Raw genomic sequence first — 26,167 nt, 5'->3', positions numbered from 1 at the left:
GTACCATTGTGCTCCTGTTAACACAATGAAAACAAAGCTAACACATCGCTGACATTCAACTCCCCCCACTCTGTCTAACCTTGACTTCCAAACACAACTCAGGTGGAACACAGGAACGGATAATCAAGCCATACACAAATCTGGAAAATAACATACCAAAACGCACTGATTGTGATGTAAAGATAAATGCAATGGGTTTTCCACTGGAGCAAATCAATATTATCTAACGTATAATAAAAGCTTAACATGCTTCTGGAGTAACGTGACATTGACATATCATTTCATTTCTTTAAGATGCGGTTCTGACGTCCTAAAACAGGCTGCTTCCCATCACATGAGGGCTTGAGAACCATGCCTGTGTGTTCCATTAAATCTATTAAATCCACTTGCATTATATCATAGTGCTTACCACACAATAGGGGCCTTTCAAGGGCAGTCCCAGAGGAAGCCAACAAAGGGCCCTCTCATTCAGGGACTAGTCAAGTAATTCAGAAAGAGCCAAACACGATTTTTGTGTGTGTGGATCTTCTTCTCCACCAGACCCACAATTGGCAATTTCACCAAGTCAAGAAAAAGACTGTCAGAAAAGAGGAAGAGAGCAGAATAAGAGAGCAGCAAGATACCTTTTTTTTCCCTCACAAGTGGCTTATTTAAAAAGACACAGGGCCTGAAGAGTTCTTCCCTGAAATAGTCAGTCTGTGGGACAGAAAAAGCACAGACCTGGAAAGAAATGCCAGGCAGTGATTTGAGAGCAAACGAGGGATGAGTGAGTTCAATAAATGCACTTATTTGCATCCATCACTACCGCAGAGTTTGTACTTTCCGTTGTATTTGTCAGTCTTTCGAACTCTCATCACCACACAACAACATCCATATTGGACAGTTCTGCAAAAACCCACAATTATGTCCAATCTCAAGGTTTGTAAAATTCTGCTTTCGACAATAGGCTATCTGCAGATGGCAACTATGGTATGGTTAAGTTTAAGAACAGATCATGGTTCCTTAAAATACACTATGATTAAAGGAGCTAGTTGTCAGTTTTGCTATTGCTACATAGCAAACGTTAGCATTAACAGCTGTTTACTTACCACTCTAGAGGAAACATTACGAATAACCTCAACTCAACGCCATTGTTAACTCTTGTCTCTTATCACGTCTCTCAGCTAGCTAGCCGACCCGGATCAGCTCCTCTTGTCACTTTCCAGTAGCGACTCACTGTAGCCTCCAACGTGTTCTGAAGATGTAGTGCTGCTCAGAGGGTGCAGAGGGTGAATTATAACCTCTTGTATTAGCCTATAAAGACATTGATGGCCGATGATGGTCTTGTAAAGCCACAATCACCACCACCCGCTCCCGGCAAGAAACCACGTTCAGCGGCAGAGAAATTGTGCAAATAGCCCTTTCAATGTGCAGTTAGGCAAACAAAACAGGAGAAAGTTCATAGCTATGGTTGATGAAGGGTGTACGTAAACTGTGATGACACCTGACCTCTGAACTGCTACATCCACCACCTTCAATGCCTTTTCTTACATCAACAGCCCACCTCCAACATCAGCACCGAACATTAGTAGTGAACATGAATCACAAGGAGCAAAATGGTCCAGTGTGGATGTAATTCATGGCGATATCAGTCTGGCCTGTCTGTACCAGATTTCCACATTTGGTCAAAAGCCCAGAGCAAACCTGCAAACTTTGATGACATCTTAGGGCTGAAATTGTTAGTTGATCAACGGAAAATTTATCCTGCACCAATTTTATCGTTGATTAATCGTTTCTGTCAGTTTACAAGCAAAAATGCCAAAGATTTGCTGGTTCCATCTTTTTAAATGTAAGGATTTGCAGCTTTTCTTTGACATGTACGATGATGATAAACTGAATATATTTGGGCTTTTGACATTTAGACATTTACAGCCATTGCTTTGGGTTATGGCACAATAAAATGGACATTTTTCACAATTTTCTTACATTGTGTAGAAAAAATGAGTAATTGATGAAGATCGAGAAAACAATCATCAGATTGGTCGAACATACTCATTAGTTGCAGCCCTAATGGCACCTGTAGATGGTGCTACAGCAACATGATCACCTTACATGGCCAAACCACAGTGGTCATGAGTCTGGCACATTTGAAACTTTGAAAAACCATCCCTGTACAGAGCCAGGATTCAGGTATTCTCCAAAAACCATGCCTGCCATTCCTTCATCAACATGATTGTCTTTCACTGTGATACTTGATGCAGATTCGTGCCATTATGGAAATTTTACAAAATGCTAAACATTTTCTAATAAAAGGACAAATTCAGTGGATTTTAGATTGTGCAGCCTTGGCAGAGGCGCTTGAATACTTCCTACTTAAGAACAATAAAACAGGCTTCCCCTTTTATATTTCTGCAATAATGACATTTATGACCTCCTCCGTTCAAATCACAATTTCTGTCTCTTGCTCCATTCTGCAGCAGGAAAGCGCACAGTAACTTCAGCTGTTTAAGAACTGCTCTCCCAAGAAACCAACCTGGTGTGCACAAGTACAGTAATTTAAAAACAAACAATACAGCACCACCAGGAAAAAAAAAAAACAGTCTTTCTGTATTTGGGACTTCCCCGTGTATTTAAATCTAAATGCAGCATCTAGCACCATCTACTTCTGTCAATAGGGCTCAAAATAATTCACTGTTGTTTCATTCACTGCCATGCTGACTCCACATCCAGCCTCTGCCACTAGCATTCAGGCAGAATTTTCTATTACCAATCTAATTGCACATTCCACCCTGACAAGAGCTCATTAAACCTTAATTATACACATGTTGTTTTCTACAAACATCTCCATTTGGGTCTCTCTGCCTTGTAATTGTTCAGCAGGGACAACCAGTTGAGATTTTGCAGATTGAGAATGAATAAGAGAGAGCAAGAAAAAGAGAGGAGGAGGAGAAAGAGAGGTAAAGGGAAAGAGAGAGAGAGCAGGAGCGAGAGAGAGAGTGGGGAGAGAAAGAGAAAAAAAAATACCAGAGAGAGAGAGAGAGAGAGGAGTGTCTGGAAGTAGGTCATGCCTCTCCATAAACAAGGCATGGTTTCTAAAATAATATACCCATCCAGTGGAAGTAATGCCAAACAACTGAGTGAATGTGGAGCTCATGTAATATTTACAGAGCACTAATACATAGATGGCAGGTCTTTTTCTCAGCACCCCCCTCCTCACCCCCCCTTCCAAAGCCAGAGGTTTCTTCTTTTTTTTTTTTTTTTTTTTTGTTCCTCTTTCCATTTGAATTTCAAAGAAAGCCAACTACATTGATATATCTGGCAGGGTGGGGGGATCGGGGGGTGTTAAGATGTTGAGTTTCCCTTACTTTCTTTCTCCCTTTTTTCCGCTTCTCCTGTCTCTTCCTAGCCCTCGGACTCTCTCTCTCCCTCTCTCTCTCTCTCTCTCTCTCTCTCTTTCCCTCCCTCTCTCCTCTTCCTCTCGCCATCGCTCTCTCTACATTGGCTTTGGCTGTGATGTTTTTTCACACATTTGTTACATTTTCGCGAGGGAAAGCGGGCCTTAATCCAGACTCTTTGAGGCATGGACGATGATATTACTGTGGAGAATCGGCCTTTTAAAGACTTCTTTAAACTCCAGCTGGTGCTGTAAGGTCACCAAGCACTTGTTCGACGTCTGGCCCAGCATGATGCTTCTGGGCTCGGGACTAACTGGCTGTGTCGACTCTAGGCCAGGCTTTCTGGGCTTTAGACAGTGCCTGGCAAAGCTGCTACAAGAGGGAAAAGACTGTAAAGGAAAACCTCTTCAGCATGTTTGCAGGTCCGAGTCCTCTGAGAAAAACTGTGTCTGCTGATTATTATGTCTGATATGCAGGAGATTTGCAGTAGCCTGCCTGGTTTAACAACTAAAGGGGGATGAGTGGGAATAGATGCATATTTAGAAACAACATGGACAGTGCACTTACAGTAGGTGCAGTTTAACTTATCCAGAGCAAAGCTGAGAGTATTTGAGGCTTATAAAAATATAAGAATCCTTATTGTAGATAAACAAAGCCAATTGTGGTTTTCAGCGTGTGCATTTCATCCAGTTTTGAAACATACCCTTCAAGAGGGAAATGATATCAACTGCCAATTGCATCTTCTAGCTACACAGTAAGACTGGTGGCCAATAAACTATTAAATATCAAGCAAATTGTCATAAAAAAAATGAACTACATAAAGTTAGCTACTGGAGCTGAAACAATTTACTGATTAATCAGTGTTGAGAATGAATCTGTAACTATTTTGAGAATCAGTTCAAAAGTCATTTTTCAAGCGAAAATCTTTTCTTTCTCGGACTGTTGGTCGTACAAAACAAGAAATCTGAAGATGTCACCTTGGGCTGTGATGAATTCTAATAGGCAGGTGGCACTATCTTATATGTTACATCTATCTTATATGACACTCTCTATATATGTTACAAATTTAACTCATGTAATGCACAAGAGTTCAACTCATTTTATACACATAAATACAGTATAATATAATCATACACAGTATAATAACATTGGAAAAATATCCTTATTAACATTCTCCTATTGATTTCAGTCCTGTTACTCTGTCACTGAACCCTACTGCAATCATTGCTGAGGTTTACAAAAAAAAAGCCTATTTAACAAATTCTAAGTGTTATTATGCATTCATACAGTATTAATGTGGGTTATGTTCATGACACCTTAATATCAGATGTTGATGAAAATCTGTGGTGGCATGAAGTGAGATGTCTATTACAGACCATGCAGTGTCACCACCACTTAGCACCCAAAAGTGTCCATGCCAAGCCTCTCTGTCATCGCCGGGGAACCTCTCAGCCTGTTGACACTTCCTGTATGCTTCACTGATACCCACCCAGCAGCAGAACAAAATCAAATAAATAAATAGGCTGATATTAAATCACTCCTGTTTTGCAATATTACAATCATCTTGGCAATTTCTTTTTTTTTCTTTCTTTTTTTTTTTTTTTTACAGTACGCATTTGTGTTGTGTCTCTGTTTTGTTTGTTTATTCAGTGGGTTAGTTAAAATATTCCATTCTTAGCACAATTACAGTGGAACATCCCTCAGTTCTCGCCAACATCAAACACACTCACTGTGCGGTGTGATGTGAGCCATGTCAAGATAAACAAACATGACATATTAAACAGGAAAATGAGTCACTCTTATTATCCCACCAAAATAAATCTGGAAAACATTAATTATAACAACCTGTGCCTGATCCTGACTGATTCACCCCTGCACCCTGGCTGTCTGTGTATGTATGTATCTACAATATGCGTGCGTGGTTGTGTTTGTGTTTGTGTGTGTGTGTGTATCAGTGTGTGTGCGTGTGTGTGTGTGTGCGTGTGTGTGTGTGTGTCAGTCACATTCTTCTCCTGCTGCTGCCTTAATAGGCAGTCTCTTAGATATTCGCTACAGAATAGCGCTCATGCAATATTAATATCACACCAAAATATGGAAGCTGGAGCCCCCACTCCATCTCTCACTCCCTCCATAATTGACTATGCAAGGCTCCAAATCAGCTTGGAAAAAGAGAGAAAGACACAGAGAGAGAGAGAGAGAGAGAGAGAAAGCAGGGGAGAAAGAGAGAGGGAGAAACCAAGGAGAAAGAGGTAGAGAGAAAGAGAAGGAGGAGGAGTCCTGAAACGATCCTGTCATCTCTGCGCTACAGCAGATTCTGAACCTTCACCCTATGTATCACTGTCAAGGCGGTGGAGCTAAAACAACAACAACAGCTACAATGTTAGCTCAAACAGTTTGACTCCCTGCAAAGAACACACTGATGCTCATCCAACCTGAGCTAAAACAAACCTCCAATCCCGCAGCTCTGAGAGTCACCGCGCATCACCTTAAACACTCGACGTATTTCATTATTTCGACTCGTTGTGTAGACGCCTGTAGTCACATTGCAGATGACGATACTGACTGGTGACAAAGCTGAGTTTACGTATTAAACATCGAAAAAGTTTGCAAAGAGAGGCAGAGCCTTTGTCACGCAGAGTTTTGGGGAAATGTGTATAAAATGGTGCATAACACATCTACAATATTTCCATTTTATGAAATGCAGCAATAAAAGAACAAGGAGTGTTGGGTGTTGGGTTTGAATATCTGAATATCTAAATCTAAAACTTTGTTATACATCAGTGCATGTACCGTCTTGGCTCACTTCTGAGATGTTTGTCCAGTTCAATTACAGAATATCTTCTGGTCTGGTTCTGGTCAGTTTACAGACATTTCTCTCTGGGAGTGACATTATACCACTCCCATGTTTGTGTGTTCAGTGTGGAGCTGGAGTCAGGGGACGGTTAGCTTAGCATAAAGCATAAAAACAACGGGGGACACAGCTAGCCTGGTTCTGCCAAAGATTCCACTCATGACACCTGATTTACATGTTGTCTCGCACTAGTCTAATCCATACACGACATTCATGTCTAATGACAATTAGTGCTTTTTGAGGGAGTTGCTGTATGTATTGGAAGCCGCGACTTCTACAGTATGTGTCTTTGTGTGCAGATTAAACAAACAAGCTAGAATGTGTTAATGAGTGAGCGCTGGAGGTGCTGATTGGTGGACTTTTTTTTTCTTTTCTTTTTTTTAACTTTGGACAAACCCAGGCTAGCTGTTTCAACATACTCTTCATGCTAAGCTAGGCTAACTACCTCATGTCTCCAGCTTCAAACCGAGCTTTCCTTCCAGTTAAATCAGTAAGAGGTTCATATCTTAAGCTATTGAACACATTCGTGACTAATGGCCATTATTCATTGTGCACTTAAAGTTTGAGATAGATTCATCCAAATTCCCATTAATAAGACCAATCAATATACAGCTCCCAAACACATACACACACACACACACACACACACACACATACACACACACAAACATTTGTAAATATGCAGGGGTGGCAAGATCACTACAGAGCGCTGGGAGGGTCACGCCCTCTGCACTGAGCATTTTAAAAAATGAACTGTAGGCATTTAGAGCCATAATAGATGTTGAAAGAAAGAAAAGGAAAAGGTTGCGGGGGCAGAGCCGGTGGCTGGGAGGAGGGGGGAGGTGGGCAGTGCACCTTGACAGGAAACATAGAGGTGAAGAGCAGGAGTCGGAGGTTAGTTTGACAGAGAGAAAAGAAGTGGTGGTGGTATGGGGGTGAAGGTGGGGGGGTTGCTGCGGAAGTGCCAAGCCCACTTTTAACTGAACCGAGGGTGGTGAGTGGTGGTGGAGGGTGAGGGAAGGGGAGGGGGGAGGGACAGAGATAGAGATCAGGGGAAAATAAAAGGGGTGTGCAGGGGAAGGAAGAGGGGAGGAAGGAGAGGATGGGTGAGAGGAGCTGGGGGTTGAGAGGGAAGGGGGGGGGGGCAGGGACCTACTGCACCTTGACACTTGCTCTCACCGCAGCACCTGATAAGTGCAATGGAAAAACGTCTGGTTTCCTCCTGCATGTTAAGTGGTTTATATTCTCCTCCTATCCATGCAGCCTGTAGCTAAAGTCTGCTACTGTACTGATGCTGCACCCAGGTAATAACAGACAAAAGGAAATGACACAAAACCAAAGATTGGAGCAGAAAATAGCACGTATTGTCTCCTTTTGATAAATTCCAATCTGTGCAAGAGATGCAAGCTTTAAGTTTTTGCAGAACGAAGCAACAACTAGTAGATTAAGAAATGTTCTTTTCCTTACATTAATGTTTATCTGTCACTTTTAACGCAGCCCTCGTCATTTTATAAACAACTTCTGCACAGAGATTTAGACGCAGAGTTGAATTTGCACAACATAGGATCAGATGCAAGTGGATATATATCTTTAACTAGCTCACGCATGTCCTGACAAGGAACTCATTCCCATGATTTGTAAGTGGGTCTCTCCACAGAACAGCATTAACTATATTCACTTTAGATAACGTATGATTCCAGGCCCTGGGAGAGGATGGGTTTCTCAGAAATGCTTTGTTAGCACTCTCCCCCTTGATAAATGATTTAGGACATGTGGCCTGAGACATCAATACAATCTCTGTTGTAATTAAAAAAGGTGCGCACCAACAATATTATGCAGCTTTCGCTTTGTCTGTCTCTCTTACTCTGTCTCTCCCTCACTCACCCACTCTTCCTCTCATTGAGCCCCGGAGCAGTGAAGAGATAATTCAAAAAGCACTTGCATGAAGTGAAACATGAAAAAGGGAGACATATGAAATTAAATTCTCTCTTTTCGCTCTATTGTTCTTTCATTTTCTCTCCTTTGTTACATAAATGCATAAATGCATAAAAGCAAGGCAAAGCCAGATTCTAATTATGATTTTCACAATACTGAAAGATTTCATTTTTTATTTTTAAAAAAATGAAAGAAAGGTTTCACAAACAAATTAGAGTGACTGTTCCAGCACTTTGTCAAAGTCAAAGTGCTGCAAGTGCTGCATCACTAAACTTCAGTAAACTTTCTTTTTCCAAGCGTCTTCATGAACAATTACATATAAAACTTAAAAAATGAGACTATGTTGTCCAAATACAGCTGCTTCACAATATCATAAAAAAGAGAAAATTACCAAAATATATATATATATTTTTTTTTTTACACTTAATCAACCTTTTCTTTTCTTTTTCAACTAAAATAGGTCAGAAGCAGAAGAATCCAAAAAGCCACAACAAAAAAACAGTAGCAGGCAGTTAGTTGGCCTATCAGCTGCAGCAGCAGCAGCACGCTTCTCTGAAAAGCTACCAGGCAGATACCACACAAACCACCAAGTCAGATGGGTGCTTGTGGTGGCCAATGATGGTTTTGGGGATGAGGACGGAGCAGGTCTGTCAGAGTAAGCGTGGGAAGAGCCCATAGGGCGAGTAGCAGTATAGCAGTCGTAGTAGTAGTAGTAGTAGTAGTAGTGGTGATGGTGGAATGTGGCATGTGGGCTTAAAGAATGAAGAAAGTCATGGTAGCTGAAGGTGGTGTCATGATTTAAGTCCAGATATTGGCGATCACATTCATCAGCTGTTTCTACCCATTAGCTTTCTATCATAGGAATTCCCAGCAACTACTGGGCAGCTAAAATTTAGTGAGTAAAAAAAAAAAAAACTACACTGCTTCTGATATGTCCCTCTAATCCTGTGCGTGGACTGTCTTGCTGTGCCGATGGGACTGGGGTTAAAATATGGTATGGAGGTACATGGAGGTATGGATGATGAGACCAAGGGGTGAGGGAGGAGGGGTGAGGATGGCGAGGGGGGTGGGGGGGTTGGGGGGAGGCTGGGAGAGGTGAGTCTTACCCCAGTAGAGGGCAGTCTCTTGCCGTCAGGGTTTGGGCGCATGGGCAGGGAACTGTAGAGCCTCACACCTCGATCTGCAGCACCGTATCTGCTCTGGAGGGGGGAAAGAGAGAGAAAGAGAGAGAGAGAGAGGGGGGGGGATTTTAAATCTATTTTCTTTACTTTTACAGAGAATTCACATGGATGATAAAATCACAATGAAAAGATAGAGATTTGAAGTACATTTGTTTCCAGCTAATTCAGTTTCAAAGTGACTTAAGTTTTACTTTCCTACAGAGCAGGGGTCATGCAGTAAAGCCATGTACTGTACATACTCCAGTCTGTTTACCAGTGTTCGTTTCATAAATTTCCGCCACGTCACAAAGCCTGCACATTGGCTGCCATGTTAAATCGCATCACCTCATGGTGATGTACCACACATAATAACTGGATCAGGTTGGCTCATCAGCGGCACTAATGGAACTAAGCTCTTGTGTTTGGTGGCCAGGGTTCCTGAGCTACCGCTATAGTCTACTGACTCCGGTTTTCTATACGTTACACAGCTGATAATTACAGTGCGGCGTGCTCTCTAAGCCTGCCAGCTCCTCCTTGCACTTCCCCATGTGGGTTTTAGCTGTGTAACACAACCCAAAGGAGTGGTGGCGAAGCCCTCGGTGGTTGGGAAGCTAATGATTCGCAACAAGTGGTCCCTGCCAGGGAAAGACGGTGCAACTCGGTGGGGTTCGCACCGTGGCCCACAGTCGCAGCAGGGGCACATCCCGGGATTCTCCTCAAATCTCACTTTTCTCTGTCTCGCTGCTCGTCTTTATCACTCTCAGCTCTGCTCATCTCACTTCACCTCTGTGATTCCTGTGCCGTCGTCACGTGAACACCTCTCTTCAGGAACAGCTGGCCCACATTTTCCACGTCATTTCTGTCACCTGATTTATGCAACAGGGAACACCTATTGTGTATTTGTGTTAACTGATAGAATGAGCTACATCCTTTTGTCCCTGGTGTTGGAGAGTCTATTTTAACTTCTGAATGCTGCCTGCTGTTGAAATAAATGCTGCAGCTGGTGATGAAGAAACTGGTAATAAGAGAGAGGAAAAAAACAAAAAAAAACATGAATTTATATTTGGAGATGACTATGGATGCTGCCTACAATGCATAGCTCTTAATGGCTTCGCCACACTTGATCCATGCAGTCTGCTAATGAGGACAAATACCACATTATCTTTCTCTCACACTTCTTCTACTTGCTTTGCTCTGTCCCACCTTCTTCTTTTTAACATTCATTCTGTCAGGTCACCAGACACACAAACTGAGAAATCACACTCGCGCACACACACACACACACACACACACGCACACGCACACGCACACGCACACACACACACACACACACACACACACACACACACACACGCACACACAAACACACACAAATACATTCAAGGGCAGGGCTTTATATTGCTACGCAGTGAAAATGCATTGTTTAACTATATTTAACAGTTAGGTGAGAAAAAAAATCCCTGAACCAACCAAAACTGCCTTCCATTTCTAGCCCGTCACATGGTTCGAGCAAGCATGCATCAGGTCTACACACGAGAACAGCAAGGGCCTCAGATTTTACAGTGGAACCGCCATAAACACACCTTTGCAGATTGTGTTTATGGGCCTAAATGCACAGCGATTGCCGTGCAATGAAAGCCACAAATCAATGTATGCAGAAGCTTATGTAACATACCATGCATGAAAGACATTCAAGAAACAGCAGGCTCAAAGAGCATGATTTATACCCTATAAGCAGCATCCTATGCAGAGCAGTGCACCGTATTTATTAACAGTATGCCGATCTCTAATGGCGTAGGCCTGTCACTGACTGTATACAGTGTAGGTTGTCCCCTGAGGCAGGGTGAGCGTACTTTGCTGTGTAAGGTTTTGATTTCCTGTGCTCATTATGAAAGGTGAAAACAGATGAGTAGACAGCAATGGCCATCTTGTCGATATGGTTCGCATAATGATTGCAGGCGCCGTTATCAAAAAGATCTTTCATTTACAACTTTCCTCAGCACTGCAACGGCCTGATAACCAACAACTTATAAAAGCAGCAAAGCAAATTCAAAATTTATATAGATTTTTCTCTTTGAATTTTAAGAATAAATATATGCAATATATGCAACAGTATTTAGTATTAGTAACATAACCTGGTATGTTGCGATCTTGTACATCCTCCAGTCAAACATTTCTTTTTCTTCCTACCCAGCACAGGAGCTACTGTACACTAACTGCATCTCTCACTGGAGACTTTTTCTTTCGTGGCTTGTTAGGTAGCTTGCCAGCATCGCAGCTAAATGAATGCCTCGCAGAATAGCTGCTTTAGCCAGCAAAGGAGCCACAGTAAGTGAATGTTTGATATTTCTCCAGTGTGCCAGGCTAATCTGGCCCTGTGGCATGCCATTACGGGGCTAATAACAGCTGTCTGCGGCCTGGAGGGGACACAAGAAGGCCTGGCTGCGCTAACTGGCCCTGACAGACTCATTAGGAGTGCTGGCACCCAGAACAGCAACAGCCAAACTCCTCACATTTCCTTGCTGGCTCACAACAGTTTGCAAGTGCAAGAAGCATTGTTCTCCTCACTTGTTCTCTGACACCTTTCTTTTGTTTTCTAGTCCTCACTTCAGACACTATCACCCCCGTCACCTCTCTTTCACTTTCTGGCTGGCTTTAGGTTTCTGTGATATTTCTACCAAAACCAGATGCTGCCAGCCGTTTTCCATCTCTACTTGACACCATGTTGAGTCTAACCTCTTTTTTTTTTTTTTTTTTTTTTAATCTCGCACACCCACACTCTCGTTCTGACCGAAATAGAGCAGTAGCAGGAGAGTTGACTTGTTTGCTCATGTTACTGTAATCCTGGCTGAGAACAGTGAAGGTAAAATAAATGCGCACATAAACAAATCGCTCACTCAGTTTCTAACTAACTTTGGTGTGCAGCCACAGGAAGATGCTGCACCACACCAGGAAGAGACTGGCATCCTCTGAACTTTGTATCAGTTACTGCGGCTGGGCCTGTTTGAGAACAAGAGGGACTTCCCCAGGCAGACAGCAAAAGCAAACATTGTCCTGTCGCTCGGTCGGATCGAGCCAATCAGCACAAGCACATCAGGCAGACAATAAACACAAAGACCCAATGATGGTCGTCTGGATCTAGAACCTTTAACAATAGGGGGAGGGGTGGGGATAGGAAGTCGGGCACTTATATGGTCTCTCGCACGGCTCCTGCCATGTGACAAACATTTATGCTCCTGTACAGATTTATGTGATACTCATTATACTGATGCATGTGGCAGGTTCACATTGTGCCTGACGAATCATGTTGAAAAAGTACATTCAGTGGGACAAGTGCGACACAGCACGTTTTAAACTACAATGAGTAACTGAAAGGTCTCCCAACACATTATTTGATCGAGGCTGAACTCATACATTGATGATATTATCGGATCTATAAGTATATGGAGTACCGTATATTTTTGACTGATGTGTCATTAAATATATTCCCAGTCTATAGCTCAACTGTAAAATATTTTTATACGCACATCTTAATCACATCACACGTGTTTTTATTTGAAAGGAGAAGAAAAAAAGAATATGGCCTCAATATCCAATCAGTAAAAATCAGCAGCCTCTTAAACCACCGTCTGCACTGGGATACATCTACTCATTAGATATGAGTGTTGGCTTTGCCTTTTTATAGGCTGAGCTGGTGGGGCACTGCAAAGCCAAAGGCACAGCTGTGGGGGTATAGTTACCTGTAACGTTAGCTGTTGCATGTTATATTATTTACGCAGATCTGGACTTAATGGAACACATGTGTGTGTCTGTAGACGACATTCTTCCCAGATTAGCTGAAAGGCCTGCACACATCAAACTCCACCAATGAGAGGAATGCGAGGCCTAGAGCGGCTTATGGGGAAACCCTATCACTCATCTATGGTATACAGTGCTTACAACCTATGCACACACACACACACACACACACACACACACACACACACACACACACACACACACACACAGATACAGTCATGCATGTGCACACATACTGTATTTATACATTACAGAGACAGTGTCCCACACTGTATGTACAGTATGCACTCAACAATGCATGCACATTGACATCAGAGGATCAATAATACAAAATAACTTTCATTTCCAATAGCCACTCAGCCTCACACAGTTCCGTTCTGCTCCCTTTAGTGCTGTTGCTGCTGATATTTTAACTCATAAAACACATTGTTCTGTCAATTCCGTTGCATAAACATATTACATAATATCAGTTTGATATCTAGCGGTGGTGGTCTAACAGTCAATAACAGAGTATGATTCACTTCTTCTGTGGTTTTTTTTTAGAGACAAACCTAGCTACAGCGTGCAACATTGGTTTGCATATTGCATTGCTATGAATCATTTTACTTCATGAATGTGTGATATTTTTTTTTTATTTGACATTAGATGATACAGGTATGATCTCCATGGTGTTTGACACCTCTGGTTTTCATACTTTTTAGCTTTTACACAGATGCTGAATTTAGATTTTAATTTGAAAGGTTGTGTGTACTACAGTAATGCTTAGTATATAATAATAAAACAGTCAGTCAGTTTTATCAAAACTTTATTTACTTTGCAGGGACTTTGGGAAGGATTCAGTGATATCTACAGTATTCCATTTCTAGCATATAAACCTTGAAGACGCTGACATTTAAGTGTTGTTTATTTCAAAGCGAAGGACAGACTGAAACTATAACCTACAGTATACCAGAAACTATAATACAGGAAGAGAAAGGAGCATGCATTAATATATGACTCAAGGTCCAGGAAGAAAAATGTGTTTAAAGCCTATTGTGAACCCAGTACTTGTGTAATATAATAAATCAATACAGTGCATTGATTACTATAGGCCGCAAGAAACAGACCTGAATTGTAAAAACATATTGATGCGTATTGTACATGTCCATTTATTTGTTATTGTTTAGATATTTCTGGTTAGTTTCGCCTACATCAATAGCTATTTCATATTCCATTTGGCTGTATTTCTATGAATGTACTATTTTTATTTCAGTGTCGCTACCTGAAGAGAGAGAGGCAAACAGATAAGTTGCGTGTGTGTGCGCGCATGTTTGTGTGTCAGTTAAGGCCTAAGCAGCTCGACCATAACCAGGACATGTACCCAGGGGCTACCTGCCTCAGGCCACTACTGACACTCCAACTACTGATCACACCATTGGGAACATCCAGCCAACACTAGCATTTGAGCCGAGGCTATTTATAGCTGACCGCAGGTTGACTCTCCATCCATTCCTGGTGTAAACACATGTGAGTTTTTATGTATCGACACACTCGTGCTGGTGCTTCTATGGTGGGAACAACTCATTATATAATGATAATAATCACTAAAAACTCAAAGTAACTAAATAAAGATGAGACAGAAATTCTATTAGTTGGCCCCAAAACCAAAAGTTATGAGCTGCTTAAAACAAGTCTGGGTGTTATTTTAGACTTAAGATTTACGTCACATATAAACAAAGTGACCGATGTGGCAGAAACATTGCAGAGGTACAGCCATTCCTGACCCAACAAGATGCTGAAAAATTCATCCATGCTTTCATCTCAAATAGACCAGACTACTGCTATGCACTGATGCATTCAGAGGTCACAACTTATCCGGAATTCTGCTGCTAGACTGCGACCAAAAACAAAGAGGAGAGAACACATCACTGCAGTCTTAGCCACACTGCCCTGGCTCCCTGTATCTTCTACAATTGATTTTAAAGTCCTTCTACTTGTATACAAAGCTCTCAAGGGCTTAGGACAGGCCTACATCACAGATTCCCTGTTGCTTTATGTTCCTCCACGAGCCCTTAGATCCTCTGCTGCTGGCTTTCGAGCAACCCGAAACCCCACCAATGCAGCTTTTTTTCTTTTTGCTTTTTTTTTTTTAGCTCTGCTCCCAAACTGTGGAACAGCCTACCCAAAAAGGTACAAGAGAGGCAGGCTCTGCTGAAATCCTTAAATGACACCTATTATGATGTGCGTGCTTCACATGGTGTCCCACATGTTGTTTTTATTATGACCTTTTATGCATCCTAATGTCTATTTTTTGAATAGTGGATTATTATTTTAAAAATCTCAAATGGCTTGCTTTCTCTGCAACACTGAGCACTTTTATTTTTACCTGCTTTTCAAATTATTTTGTGTTTCCTGTTTTTACTGTTTTCAAAGTTAAAGCACTTTGATTTTTGTGTGAAAGGTTCTATACAAATTAAGTATTACTATTGTTATTATTATTAAATTAAATTTACCGCAGGTTTGCCTTCATATTCCATCTCCTATCTTCACTTGTCCTCTTCGGTCGGCTTGTCCCTCCTTGTTTTCTATGACTCGACGCTGCACCTCCACCCTTCCTCTCGCTGCCCTATCTTGTGTTTATATTTCTCCAATAGCTTTTGTTGTTCCACTAGTCAACACAGATCATGATTTACACTGGAGCACAATACATCAACTGGAAATTCTCAAGCTGAACCTCTAACATCGGCTTCTCTCTTTCTCTCCCCCTCTTGCTACCTATCAATCTGTATATGTATTTATCTATACTTGTGACGGTATCACACTTTTTTTTTCAATTAATCTCCATTCTCACCTCGGTCTACTGGCATTTAAAGAAATGTGTTAAAATGCAAATGCACCCTGACGTCGTTTAACACTTAAATCGTACAATGGAAAGTAAAGGTGAGAAGGTCACATTTGCCTTTCGATTGTGGCACAGTCTAATGGTGATGGTGGAGGTTATGTAAACCAGTTATCACAGTTTGAGTTTCTGACTTTGTGCAAACTTCTGTGACAGAGTGCTGCTTTCCTTTCTCCTCCCTGACTTTTTCTTGTTCTTCCTAACTTGACTTGTGTGTGTCTCGCGGCAGCGACAGACGCCTCTCGCAGATTCTGTATCTACTGGAACAACAATGTAGAGCTTGGCTGCATGTTTTCAGGTGCGATAGGAAATTCAACAGCAGCATCTAAAATTGCACCAAAGCTAAGATGCTAAGTACAGCCGAGTACAAGTGCAGATTATTGAGTGGATTGAATGCTGCATTTTTGAACTCTCCACACAGGAAAGTGGAAGTTATAGATGTAATTAAAGATTTTTTTCTTTTTTTTTTTTTGCTCCAGTCAAGTACAGTTTGTTGTAGGATTCATCACAGTGCTAAATTAAAGACTGAAGTGCTTCAGTTCAAATGAAAGGAAAAGTAATCAAGCTTCATCTACATTGAAGTTGAATGTAGGAGACAAGCAATCAGTTGATGAATTATGTCTCATATTTACATGAAAGGCAATTTTAAAGATGCAACAAAGACCTGTATAACACTAACACCTCTTACCGAGGATAACATGCGCTGGAATAACTCCTGATGATAGAAATTTGCTCACTCTCTTTTCTTTCACCTCCTCTTTCGCACAGACACACACCTGCCCTTTGTATTACACTTGACACAAAAGCGAAGGAGATGGAGCACATTAATAAAGTGCAGTCGGTGCCCTTGCTCTCTCTGATACAGAGGGGAGAAAAGAAACTTTTCATTTTCATTTATCTTTTTTTTTTTTTTTTTTTTTTCTGAGCCCCTCATCTTTTTTTATGAGGCAGTTTCCTGAAGCCAAAACAACATGGTGTTACAACAATACAACTTACAACCAACAACTGACAAGCCAGAGCCAGCACCTCTGCTGTGTGCTAGCCACAACTAGTGTGTTAAAGGCAGAAAACAGATGGTTAGAAGAAGATTTAGCTAATATAAAAACAGGAGATTTTCTCTTTCTCTGTCTGTTTTTTCCAGTAGAGGTACAGGCAAAAGATAGATTATTTTAATACAGGCAGAAGCTGGAGAGAATAATTCCTTAACAAATTGGGGATTGCTGAGGAGTGCAGAGACGCCCGAATGTCAGGCTGCATCTGTTATTTGATTTAATGAGAAATTCTGTGACTGTGATATAAATGTTCTGATGTTTCCTTTAACAAAACCTAGCAAATATAATAAAAATGTCGGTATACAGATTTTAAGTAACGTAGTAACACTGATAAAAAGACATAATGATGAGCAGTATTGAAAAGAAATTTAACTGAATAAAAATTGAATGGGCAAAAATTTTGATAATCCATTTATTAAAAAATAAAAGCCAAATATTTTGTGGTACCAGCTTGTCAAATCTGCCTCTTCTCTCTGTTTTATATCCTTGTAAATTAAATATTTTTGGAATTCAGAGTGTTAATTGGACAAAACAGTACGTCAACAGGGGCTGTAGAAAATCGTGATGGGAATATTTTTACTGTTTACTCACACTTTACAGGCCAACGTTTAATTCAGTAATCAGAAAAATAATGAACAGATCACCGAATAACAGAAATAATGATTAGCTGCAGCCAACAGCTTCAAAACATCTTGTTTTGTAATGAGACGGTGACATCTGCTATCTGCATTACTCTGTGTCCTTATGAAGAAAACAAACTGGATGTGGCCTTGTCCATTTAAAAGTAAAAGCAAGCAAAGCAAAACATTTCATTTCTCTGTACTATGTTTTCAATTACAGTAATATGGTCAAGTATTGTTTGAAATTGGACTGAATTTAAAAATCAGATCAGTACTGGAATGTTTGGCTCATTTTTTTTTTTTTTAGTTTAGATGCATTTACCTCAAATAACAGTGTTACTTTTACAAGATCTGAACTGTAGAGGAAGCTGCTTTCTATATTGGGCAGTCTTGTACAGTAAGTCAGCTTTAGCAACACATTTAGAAGTTCAATCACACATTTGAGAGAGAGAGAGAGAGAGAGGCAGTGAGGATAGGAAAAGACAAGGCAGCAAAGACAGAGAGCGAGAGAGGAGGCAAGGAGAGAGAGAGAGAGAGAGAGAGAGGCGGAGATGGAGATAGGAGCGATAGAGGGAGAGAGTTAGTTGAGAGTTGATATGCTGACTACAGGCAGTTGATTTGGTTTCAGAGAGCATTGTTACGGTGCTTTGAATTAATGCCTCCCAAAGAGTCCAATTGTGATTCTTGGGCTGTGCTGACAGAATATTTGACAGCCTAGGGTGAGCTGCTGATCTCAGCTGAATCCTCTGTTCTGTGTGTGTCTGTGTGTGTGTGTGTGTGTGTGTGTGTGTGTGTGTGTGTGTGTGTGTGTGTGTGTGTGTGTGTGTGTATGTATGTGTCAGTGCTTGTGTGAATGTATGGTTGATACCGAACACATTGGTACACCTACACATGTTCAGATACAGTAAGTGTGGATGTGCGAAAACAGTCAAAATGCTCGCATGAATATAGTATGTGCACTGACTCCCACACCCACACAAAGACATATTGGCTGGTGTGTGATAAAGACAGACCAACACATTTCAAATCATAACTGACTGTTAACTAAGCGCTAACACGCACAGACACAAACTACCTGAGTATGCAAACAACCCTCAGCTAAATTGAGCATATTCACTCAATCAAGATGAAACAGTTTGACCAAGTGTTGTTTTTTTTTTCTTTTTTTTTTCTTTTGTTCTCCCTGCAGGAAACATGTTGTCCCTCTGGGCTGCTGAATAAATAAAAAACACTGACAAGCCCAATGTTTCATTACAGTGATGGGAAGAAAAAAAGGGACGCTCCATCAAAATAAACCTACTGCACAGGACTGGTCCCGTCTGACAGCAGCACAACAACATGAAAAATCATTTGTGAAAATGTAATTCACAAACCTGCAGATACTGCTGATGTGATAATTGTGTTCATCATGTTAAGTCCTTTGATACCGAAGCAAATTTTATCAATTACGCTAAAGGTTTTTGCTATAAAGGTGCTGTAAAGAGACTGAGTGACACATTGAAACTAATGTGTGTTTAAAATGTAATTACCAGTGATTAATACTCAATATTAATTTCCCACCCAGAGAAAGACAAGTCTGCTTACTGCATATGATACCAAACTGTACCTGTGTACACTCTAAACCAATATGTACATGTACATGTAGCCTACAGTGCAGTTCATTTACTTGACATCTCATTATTCACCCTCACTCTGCAGAGCTTGTTAACGACGCCTCTGAATATAAAGAGATTTCAAATTTGTAGATGTATAAAACTGCCCATGTTTTTCAGCGTCCCTGTTCAGTATGTGTCCACATGCACCAAACTAAACTAAAACCTGAAACTAAAAGTTGTGAAATAGCCAGTGCACCATAGCCCTAAAGCTTGGATTCAAACTGTACGTCACAAAAATGAGACTTGATGTTTAGCAGATCCAAGAAATCCAGAAAAAAATCTGTGAATTTTTTATTATTAGACTTGAAATATTCCCATTGTAGTTGAAACAACTTGTTGAATAATTAATTTGTCAATCAGCAGAAGATTAATCAGCAACTGTTTTGATCACCGATTAATCATTTGGGCCATTTTTCTAGTAAACATGGCCGACATTTGCACATTTGTACATTCAGCATAGACATTTTATAGACAAAACAATCAATAGATTCATTTAGAAAATAATCAATACTGACAATGATCATTAGTTGCGGCCCAAGTTCAGATGTTGTTTCATTTTAATGGTCTGATGCTTAACGTGAGACCTTGACAAGACTTGAAAGTCGACTTTGACTCGCCTCAGAAGAGGTTCTGACAACCAAGAGTAAATTCCTATAATACATGAAACAATGCAAAATGATTCGGATTTAGATTCAATGTATGACACGCACCCCCCACCTTCCCCTTCATGTATGACTTGCCACAAGTTATGAGACAGCTGTAATGACCTACTGAAAGTAGCAGATGAGTCAGAGGTATATATTTATAGTTTACACTAAGTAGCCTTTCTTTCTCCCCATATGAAACCGTCTTTTTGCTAATTTGAGAACTGTCCTAACCACGGTGTCGTGAAAAGTTTAGTATCAATGTGATTAGACTTTTTTTGTTTTCATCTTTCTTGAATTTTGAGACACCAACATGTTTTCACAAATCTGGCCTTAAGCGTGAGAAACCTTTTCATGTGTGTCATTTTCTAGTTTCTCAGAACGAGTGCCTTATTAAAATTAACTGGATAAAGAAGAAGAAAAACAATGGGCAGAGCAGGAGGAAGGGACTCCAGTGTAATTGTAATGCAGGTGTTGACTTCGGTGGATGGATACTTCTCCTCTTCCACCCCCCGCTCTCCTGCCTTCCTCTTCCCTTCCACCCCTTTACCTCCTCTATCCATTCACAGCACCTCTCTGCCTTCCTCTCTCTCTCTGCCTTTACATCTTTCTCTCCATCTTGAGAGCTGTGCCTCACCCTAATTAGAAATTCCCCCTCCGACCAACTGAAATTGAATTGCCCATCATTTGCATAATGATAGCTCACCGGGTTGACGGCCGATTTACCATGAGATGAAATGTAGCAATCACTTAAGAGAGTGACCATGAGGGAGTGTGGGTGAGGGAGGGATGGAGAGAGAGAGAGAGAGAGAGCGAGAGAGAGAGAGAATGTGAGGATGAAATAGGATCACAAAGAAACAGAGAAATTCGACAGGTATTTAGGTTATTGTCTCATACAGCGATATTGCTGGAAGGAAGGCTGTGTCCTCAATATGACAGCAACTGGACACGACAAGGACGCGTAAGGACACTTATGCAACACTGTTCTTCTTGTCAATGCAGGCACCACTGTCTTTGAACTCTAATTATCATGTAGCATATTTCACACAGAGCTACTATGCTGTCAGAGGGCAGCAGGAGTTCCTGAAATCTTAAATGATCTTTACCTTCCTACTCGTGTATTACTCCAAATTTCAAGTTATATTTTCTCTAGGGGAGTAAAAAAAAGAAAAGAAAAGAAATAAAGCAGCAGACTATTCATTACAATAAGAAGAAGCAGTAAAACTAGGACATGAATGAGACTTTTGTTGTTTATGTCAAGAAGTTACTCTTGTTTTTCACACGCTTATATTCAGATCAACAGTTGTGGAGAACAACTCAACCTAAAGTCTTGTTTGGTAGCAGTTTGAGACACAGTAAGATAAAATATGTATGTATGAGCCTTTTCTTTTTCTAACTAATTAAACGTCAGCCAATGAGCATCCTTGATTAGTAAATGAGTGATGACAAACTCATTATTGTTACCCAGGGTTATGTGTTTGGCTCTCAAATAATGTTTCAAAACAGTTGTTGTAACGTCTGTGAGCTCCATTGTTGGTGTAAATGTTAAGCTGCCGTGCTCTATTTTTAGTTTCTTGAGTAGACGCTTGGGCAGGTTCTGACTTTGTTTCCCCACTGAGATCAGCATCGGGAACTCCTGCCACCACCCACACTTTATAAGAAGTGGTCAGATTGTCAACTGTGTAGTTGTCAGTGAACGCCCTGTCACTTCAGCAGCTGCCACGCCGTGCACAAATTACTGTAATCAATGATATGATAATCATCTCGTTGTCTCGCCTCTTCTGGGGCATCAATAACCACATTCCACCAGGCCTGTAAATTTGATTTTTTAAAAAAAAAAAAAAAAAAAAGGAGAAAAAGAAAATCCTGATAAATCCTGTGTCGGTGATGTCACGTATAGCTACGGGCAAATCGAAGAACGCTGCATGATCAGTGAAATGTGGTAAAATGGCAGTGACGAAGCACAGGGTCAAGGCTAATGTCTGAAATCTTCACACAGAGACAAACTCGCCACTCGGGCTCCTTTCTATTAAAACTGCTTATTCACAGGAGTGAGTGGCAGAGGCAAGTGGTGTGGAGGTCACATTTGTTTCTAATATTCAGAGTTATATGTTGGGCTATCAGGTTGGAAACTCTGCCCAGAGTCTGATAAGGCCACTGTTTATTGTCTGACTTCCACTCTCTAACCTGAGCAACCTCAGACTCTCACACACGGTACTTTCCACTACTTAGCAATTACCTCAGAGTGTGTGTGTGTGTGTGTGTGTGTTGTATGTGTGTATGGTTTACACAGTATGTGTGTGAGTATGAGTATGCGTGTTTGCGTGCGAGATCCCTTGTGTGTGTGTGTGATCTTTGGTTTCGATCACAAGTCTTGACCTAATTAAAAAGTCCTGTCGATGTCGATGCTTAATAACTGACAAATCATCAGAAAGCATACACGCGCACACATACACACACACACACACACACACACACACACACAGTAGAGCACACAGACACACACATACATCGCTCAGTGCACAAATCATTTATTCAATTTTTCAATCTCCTCTTCCTCTGTCCATCTCTACATAAGTGATCAGTGATCACATGTCGCATGTTAAAGTCAGCCGGCCCAGACAGGAGGGAGTTAAGTCCCTTATCTCTCCTCCCCAGAAGAAATTCCTACTAGAGGCCTCGCTCTGCTGGTTTCCTGCCTTCTTGCCCAATGCCCTATTTTTACTCATCGGGGCTCTAGAATACCAGGGGCAGCTTTTTCCTTGTCACTAACATATTTCCTGCCATTCTCACTCTGACATTTCTCCCCCCTGCACGCTTCGCTCAAATCGTTCCCCCTCTTTATGGGTCATAACCTTTCAGTCGGGGCCGTTCATATTCAAATGTACCTGACGATGCCGGAACCGCTGCGAGCTCATCCATCTTTTTTCGGTTGGCCTTTTTTTTTTTTTTTTTTTTTTCTGGTGTTCACTGGTTTTTTAACATAAGCTTTTACTGGGTGTTAATTTGAGATCTTTTTCTGAGCGCCGCCAGAAACAATCAGGTCCACTCTGTGCTTTGCTGTCAGGCTGACTGACTATAGTGTGTGACGGCTCAGCCACAAAACCAGAAGTGTCTCAGTCTCTAAAGAACTAAAATAAAGTAGAGATGGGGATCAGTAATTTTTTTTTTTTTTTTAAGGCAAACTTAAACATTCAGTTTCTATTGGTGGAAGTATTTTCTGACGCGGCTTCTTTGCAAGAACTATGGTGATCAGCTGGAACCCTAAATTCTAGGCATTGGAGACTGATTTGCATCTTTTGTTCAAGTCATAAAGTCCAACCACTTTTTTGTGTGAGGAAATATAAACTGTTTTGATACTGAAGCTATTGTGCATAGTTTTCCATTTTACACAACAGGATATCAGCGTCAATCCTCTGAGTGGGTATTTCCACATCAGCTGTTGACTGACATTTGAGTGCTGACTCCTGATTGGAGCACATCACAGTCCTGTTCAGCCTACAGGCGTTAATACAAGATGGTTCTTTTTTCCCCATTTTCCCAAGACTTCTGTCCCTTTACAACATGAAACATTCAGAGTGGCCTGTTGTGCTACTAAGTTTGTGTTTCACTCAGAAAGTGGAAGCTAGCAGCCTAGTCTACTGTGATGTGATTCCCACTAGACGTTACATTTTGTTCATATTATTTCAACACCTGCTGAGTCAACAGCAGCTCCTGCACACTCTGTGTTGAATTTGTTCTCCACTATAACAAAGGAGAGGCATGTAGCTAATGACTCCAGTTGTGCTGATAGAAAAAGATGTTCTGTCAAATGTAAGAAAAGGCAGTCCTGTAGCCTTAGTGCTCTGTACGTTACCTGCTGATCCAAATGATGACGTGGCATAACTTACACACAGTGCCAGAAAGTAGCATTTCCTAAATCACAGATTTGAGCACTCTAAGCTAATAACACCAGTCCCCAACTGCTTAACTAGAAATAAAGAGATATTACAAACAAACATTTTTTAGCGTGCATCCTCATAGAAACCGCCTTAAACACATTACCACAAACCAACAGTGTCAGACTGAACCTAAAATCCTTACTGAGCAATGTAGGGGGCGCTGTCGACGCAGAAAAAATAAATAGAATTTAAATTTCATCAAATAAGTCAAACACCAAGCATATACAGTATAACAATTTCTTAGCAATAATTAATGTTTGACTTAAGATATGGACAAAAAGCCAAATGGCTAGCCAACAAACTGTCGACTACAGTTGAAACATCATTAGGCAGGTCAATGTCAAAACAATTTTCTGTAATTATGAGAAGCATCTTTTGAAATACCAATGAGGCCAACCCTTATATGTTCTCAGACCTACAGTGCTGTATTCATTTTGACAGCTGGAACCCTCCCGCCAAAGTCACAAATCACGACCCAGCTTTTCTCCCGGTTCTTGACTTTAAAGAAGTCCCCGGTGCAGAATGTGCATTTAGAGAATTTAAAATAAGGGGGCCTAAGGAGGTCCTGAGGGGAAGAATGAATGGCAGTTTAATGAATGCCTGGGGAGATATGATATCAATGACCAGCTCCTTCAGCGCAGCTTTCATCCTATTCATACACCCAGCATGGTCTAAATGCAGGTGGATCGATGCTGGTTAAAAACACTAATGGCACATAAAGGGAGCGCACTCCACTACTGTGTTTCTTTCTCGCCAAGGTCTGATCACTCCCGGACTATTAATGGAATGCAGCTCTCAGTAGAGAATATCCAGCCTGCTACAGGTGAAAGAAAGAAAAAAAAAAGAAAGTTCATTGTCTGAATTTTCAAGGCTACCTTTCTTACAAAATGGTGGCAATGACATTCTAGATGAAGAGAGTTTGGCTTCTCATAACAGTAATAAACGTGGTGATATTCATTCTGATGAGTGCGATGTCATGAACCCAAGACAGTGCACACCTGTACTCGAATCAGATTGTCTATTATATTGCTTTTTTTTTCCTTCTCTTTTTTTTTTTGTACTTTTACCGGGTACATTTATGAATATCAATATTATTTCCCAGTAGGAGGTAAATGGTATTGAATGGTTGCCAGGCTGCTGGAGGGGAGACTGCTCAGCTGACTAAAAGAGCCATTCTCCATTTTATCTCTCAATCAGTGTGTATTTGTGCGCATGCCATCCTACTGGTTTGTGTGTGCGTGCGTGTGTGTGTGTGCGTGTGTGCGTGCATGTTTATGTGCAAATGTGTGCGTTTCATTTTGACGAGGAGCAGAACGAGCCGGAGCTTGCTTGCTGCACCACTAGGCCATGTGAGAAAAAGTTCACGTGATGCAGGCAAATACAGCCGCTCTTCGGCAGGATGGAAAGTCTGTAATCAAACCATAAATCAGAAATCACTGAACTGCCATCCACCCACCCCCTCTTTTCCTCTCTCCCTCTCTTTTTTTTTTTTGTTACTACCCTCCTACTCCTCTCTGCAGAGCTCCCTGTATAGCATGTTATGTTACATACAGCCATGCATACACTGCTCTGGAAGAGGTGTGTAGCAGATCAATGCAGAATGCATTTTCCACATATCAAGGTTTAAATCAGGAGATACATGAAATCACATAGTGACAGAAAAAAAAAATCCAATACTTTCTTTTAACACATCAGTGAGCTTTTTCTATAAGCTCTTTCAGAAAGCTGCAGTTTGCTGAATTTGACTGGTGCTGTGTATTAAAATATCCGCTTTGAGCAATAAAACCATTTCCACACCTTAAACAAACAACTCCGCAGTCGGCAGTCACACGTGTGCATGTTCATGTGTTTTTTGTTTTTTTTTCTTTCTGACTACTCACAAACACATGCACTCCATATTTGTCTGGCCATGACTTTCACAGGGAGCCACCTGGTGTGCTGTAATATCAGGAGAACAGTGGGGTCATTGTGAAGGAGCTGTGTGATATCAAGGAGAGTGACCCATTTAGAGCCCAGCCACAGAGCTGACAAGCCTCTGTTATGTCTAGGACATCTGGAAGGCCGGAGCCGCTCCCTCCGCCGTACTCATACACACGAGTCAATCCTTTCCAGAGAGGGAAAGACATCTGACATGGTCACGGATATTTCACACGCTCACCTATAGGTCCTGTTCAGAGGGTAGTGCTATAAAGTGGCGCTGATACTGGCGAGGATCTGTTACAGTACGCAGAGAACTATGGATGGGATCCAGACAAAATG

General features: G+C 41.2%; 1 protein-coding gene across 4 annotated transcripts in view; it reads right to left on the bottom strand.

Moving 5' to 3' along the window:
• tox2 (TOX high mobility group box family member 2) overlaps window positions 1-26,167 on the bottom strand; it is a 110,423-nt gene that overhangs the window by 49,893 nt on the left and 34,363 nt on the right. For 3 of the 4 annotated variants that reach the window (XM_022769592.1, XM_022769590.1, XM_022769593.1), the window contains exon 2: window positions 9,267-9,359. In XM_022769592.1, coding sequence (XP_022625313.1) covers window positions 9,267-9,308 — 42 coding nt within the window. In that variant the 5' untranslated portion in view covers window positions 9,309-9,359. Of the gene's footprint in view, window positions 1-9,266; window positions 9,360-15,610; window positions 15,817-26,167 lie in introns of those variants that run through there. The other variant, XM_022769591.1, reaches the window with a different exon arrangement.

The sequence above is a fragment of the Seriola dumerili genome, unplaced genomic scaffold (genome assembly GCF_002260705.1).
Source record: "Seriola dumerili isolate Sdu_G_001 unplaced genomic scaffold, Sdu_1.0 BDQW01004171.1, whole genome shotgun sequence".
In the NCBI taxonomy this organism is placed as follows: domain Eukaryota; kingdom Metazoa; phylum Chordata; class Actinopteri; order Carangiformes; family Carangidae; genus Seriola; species Seriola dumerili.
The sequence above is the reverse complement of the archived record's forward strand: the minus strand, read 5'-3'. Positions and strand labels throughout refer to the sequence as shown.